Below are 2566 nucleotides of genomic sequence, written 5' to 3' on the forward strand. Positions count from 1 at the left end.
CAACATTGTTTGAAAATTTTCTTCATTCTTTGAACAAATATTTATTGTGAAGTGGGGTGTGCTGCTGCTGCTGTTGCTAAGTCGCTTCACTCGTGTCCTACTCTGTGCGACCCCATAGACAGCAGCCCACCAGGCTCTGCTTCCCTGGGATTCTCCAGGCAAGAACACTGGAGTGGGTTTGCCATTATCTTCTCCAATGCATGAAAGTGAAAAGTGAAAGTGAAGTCGCTCAGTCGTGTCCAACTCTTAGCGACCCCATGGGCTGCAGCCTACCAGGCTCCTCCATCCTGGTAGGGATTTTCCAGGCAAGAGGATTTGTGATTAACAGGTTTTTAATAATAGTCTGATTTATTGACCATAGCTTAGCAAATAATCCCAAAGTATGGAAGTCTATATGAATCCTAAAGTAAAACAGAAATAATACACGGAGATTGTAAGGTAAGGGAGTTAGAGAAGGCGAAGTTCAGAAAAAGAATGATGCAGGCACTTTACAGGAACAGATCACCTTTAATGAGGCGAGAAGCGGCAGCAGTCAGATTAGCTAGCTGGCATTGGCACCCCACTCCAGTACTCTTGCCTGGAAAATCTCATGGAAGGAGGAGCGTGGCTGGCTGCAGTCGATGAGGTCGCGAAGTCTGACAGGACTGAGTGACTTCACTTTGACTTTTCACTTTCATGCATTGGAGAAGGAAATGGCAACCCACTCCAGTATTCTTGCCTAGGTAATCCCAGGGATGGCGGAGCCTGGTGGGCTGCCTTCTGTGGGGTAGCACAGAGTCGGACACGACTGAAGCAACTTAGCAGCAGCAGCAGCAGCACTTATCTAAAAAAAGAGTAAGTATATATAGGCATGTATGTGGAAAGTTACTGTCTTAAGGGGGCCTGTTCTTCTCCAAGGTTGTTCAGAGTAGTTATCTCTTAAATGGCTGGGGCAAGGAATTTTGGAGACTGATCAGAGGCTGGACTGGCTGGGAGTTGGGCGTAATCAACCTTAATGTCCATTTTTCCTTTGAGTGAAAGAGTTCTTTGTTTTGCATAGAATGTTGGGGAGGACCTGAAGGGGAGTTTTAACTCCAGGCTATTTTAAGCAATGTAACTTTCCTTCAGAGATATAATGAGTATATACTCTCTCAAGGGAATTTTACAAACACACTGTACAATCTTGAATGTTAGGGCAAATAAATCTAATGTTAATCAAGACTTAAAGTAGTACACAGATCCATACACTTTCTTAGAGCTCCTATGACCTCACTGTTCTCAGACTATAGATGAGGGGGTTTAGCACAGGTGTGAAGATACTCTAAAATGCCGACACAAACTTGTCATGGTTAGCTGACCTGTAGGATTTGGGTCTCATGTAGGTAAAAATAGCAGCTCCGAAAAAGACTCCTACCACAGAGATATGTGAAGAGCAAGTGGCAAAAGCCTTCTTGCAGGCTTCATTAGAACACATTTGGAGAACAACAGCAAGGATGAGACTATAGAAAATCAAGATGAGGGAAATGGGGATCAGGAGCATTAACACGCAGCAGATGTACATGACATACTCAAAAACAGAAGTGTCAGCACAAGCCAAACGCACAGGAGTGGGAGCCTCACAAAAGAAGTGATCAGTCTCTTGGGCACTGCAAAATGAGAAATTCAGGGTTGCAGCAGCTTGCATGAGCCCATCAGCTGCACCAAGGAACCAAGACCCCAAAATCATACTGAGGCATAATTTCCAACTCATGAGGACTGGGTATCTCAGTGGATGACAAACAGCAACATAGTAGTCATAGGACATAGCTGCCAGGAGGAAGCACTCACCCTCTCCAAAACTAAGAAAGGAGAAGATCTGGAACTCACAGCTAGTGGCGGAGATAAACTTTCTGCCAGTCAAATAGTCAACAGCTGTTCTGGGCACAACAGTGAAAATCAGCATCAGGTCCATGAGGGAGAGTTGGCTCAGTAGGAAGTACATGGGCCTGTGGAGTCTGGGGTCCAGGAAAATCAGGAGAAACATGAGGGCATTGCCCACTGGGGAGGTGAAAGCAACTATCAGAACCAACACAAAGAGAAGTTGGTGGGCTCCAGTGTGGTTAAAGAGACCTAGGAGAATGAAATCTGCAGTGATATTCCAGTTTTCCATGATTTCAAACAAAAGTGATACTGCACATGGAGAAATACATGAGGGTTACATATGCATGACATACCAAACTTTATTGAAACACACTGAAATCCAATAATTTTTCTTGACATCAGTTAATATTGGAAGTTATTTTTACTTTCAAAATAAGATGACATACTCTTATGCACAGGAAGTAGAAGAACTGAGTCTGTAGATGGAAACAACTTAATTTGAAATTGTTAGTGCATTTACTTTAACTTTGCGAAGCTATAAATTGAAAACAATAGTGACCTTCTTAGCAGTATCCCCCTCCAATGTAATCCCATAAATCTGTTTAAACCTTCATAACTGGAAACGATGTTTTGTGTAGGGAGAAGTTTTCCCTGCAAATTCACCGGAACACAACTTTTATTGGATAAAGAATAAAATAATCTTCTTACTTCTTCACTCAAACACAGA

General features: G+C 42.9%; 1 protein-coding gene across 1 annotated transcript; it reads right to left on the bottom strand.

Moving 5' to 3' along the window:
• Positions 1301-2128, bottom strand: LOC102171865 (olfactory receptor 2T12-like). The gene has a single exon (XM_013965438.2). The coding sequence runs from the start codon at positions 2126-2128 to the stop codon at positions 1301-1303; it is 828 nt and encodes a 275-aa protein (XP_013820892.2).

This window comes from Capra hircus, chromosome 7, assembly GCF_001704415.2.
Source record: "Capra hircus breed San Clemente chromosome 7, ASM170441v1, whole genome shotgun sequence".
In the NCBI taxonomy this organism is placed as follows: Eukaryota; Metazoa; Chordata; class Mammalia; order Artiodactyla; family Bovidae; genus Capra; species Capra hircus.

What these genes read in the sequence shown, in the direction of transcription:
- LOC102171865 (XM_013965438.2), bottom strand. Translation starts at nt 2,128, where the DNA reads ATGGAAAACTGGAATATCACTGCAGATTTCATTCTCCTAGGTCTCTTT.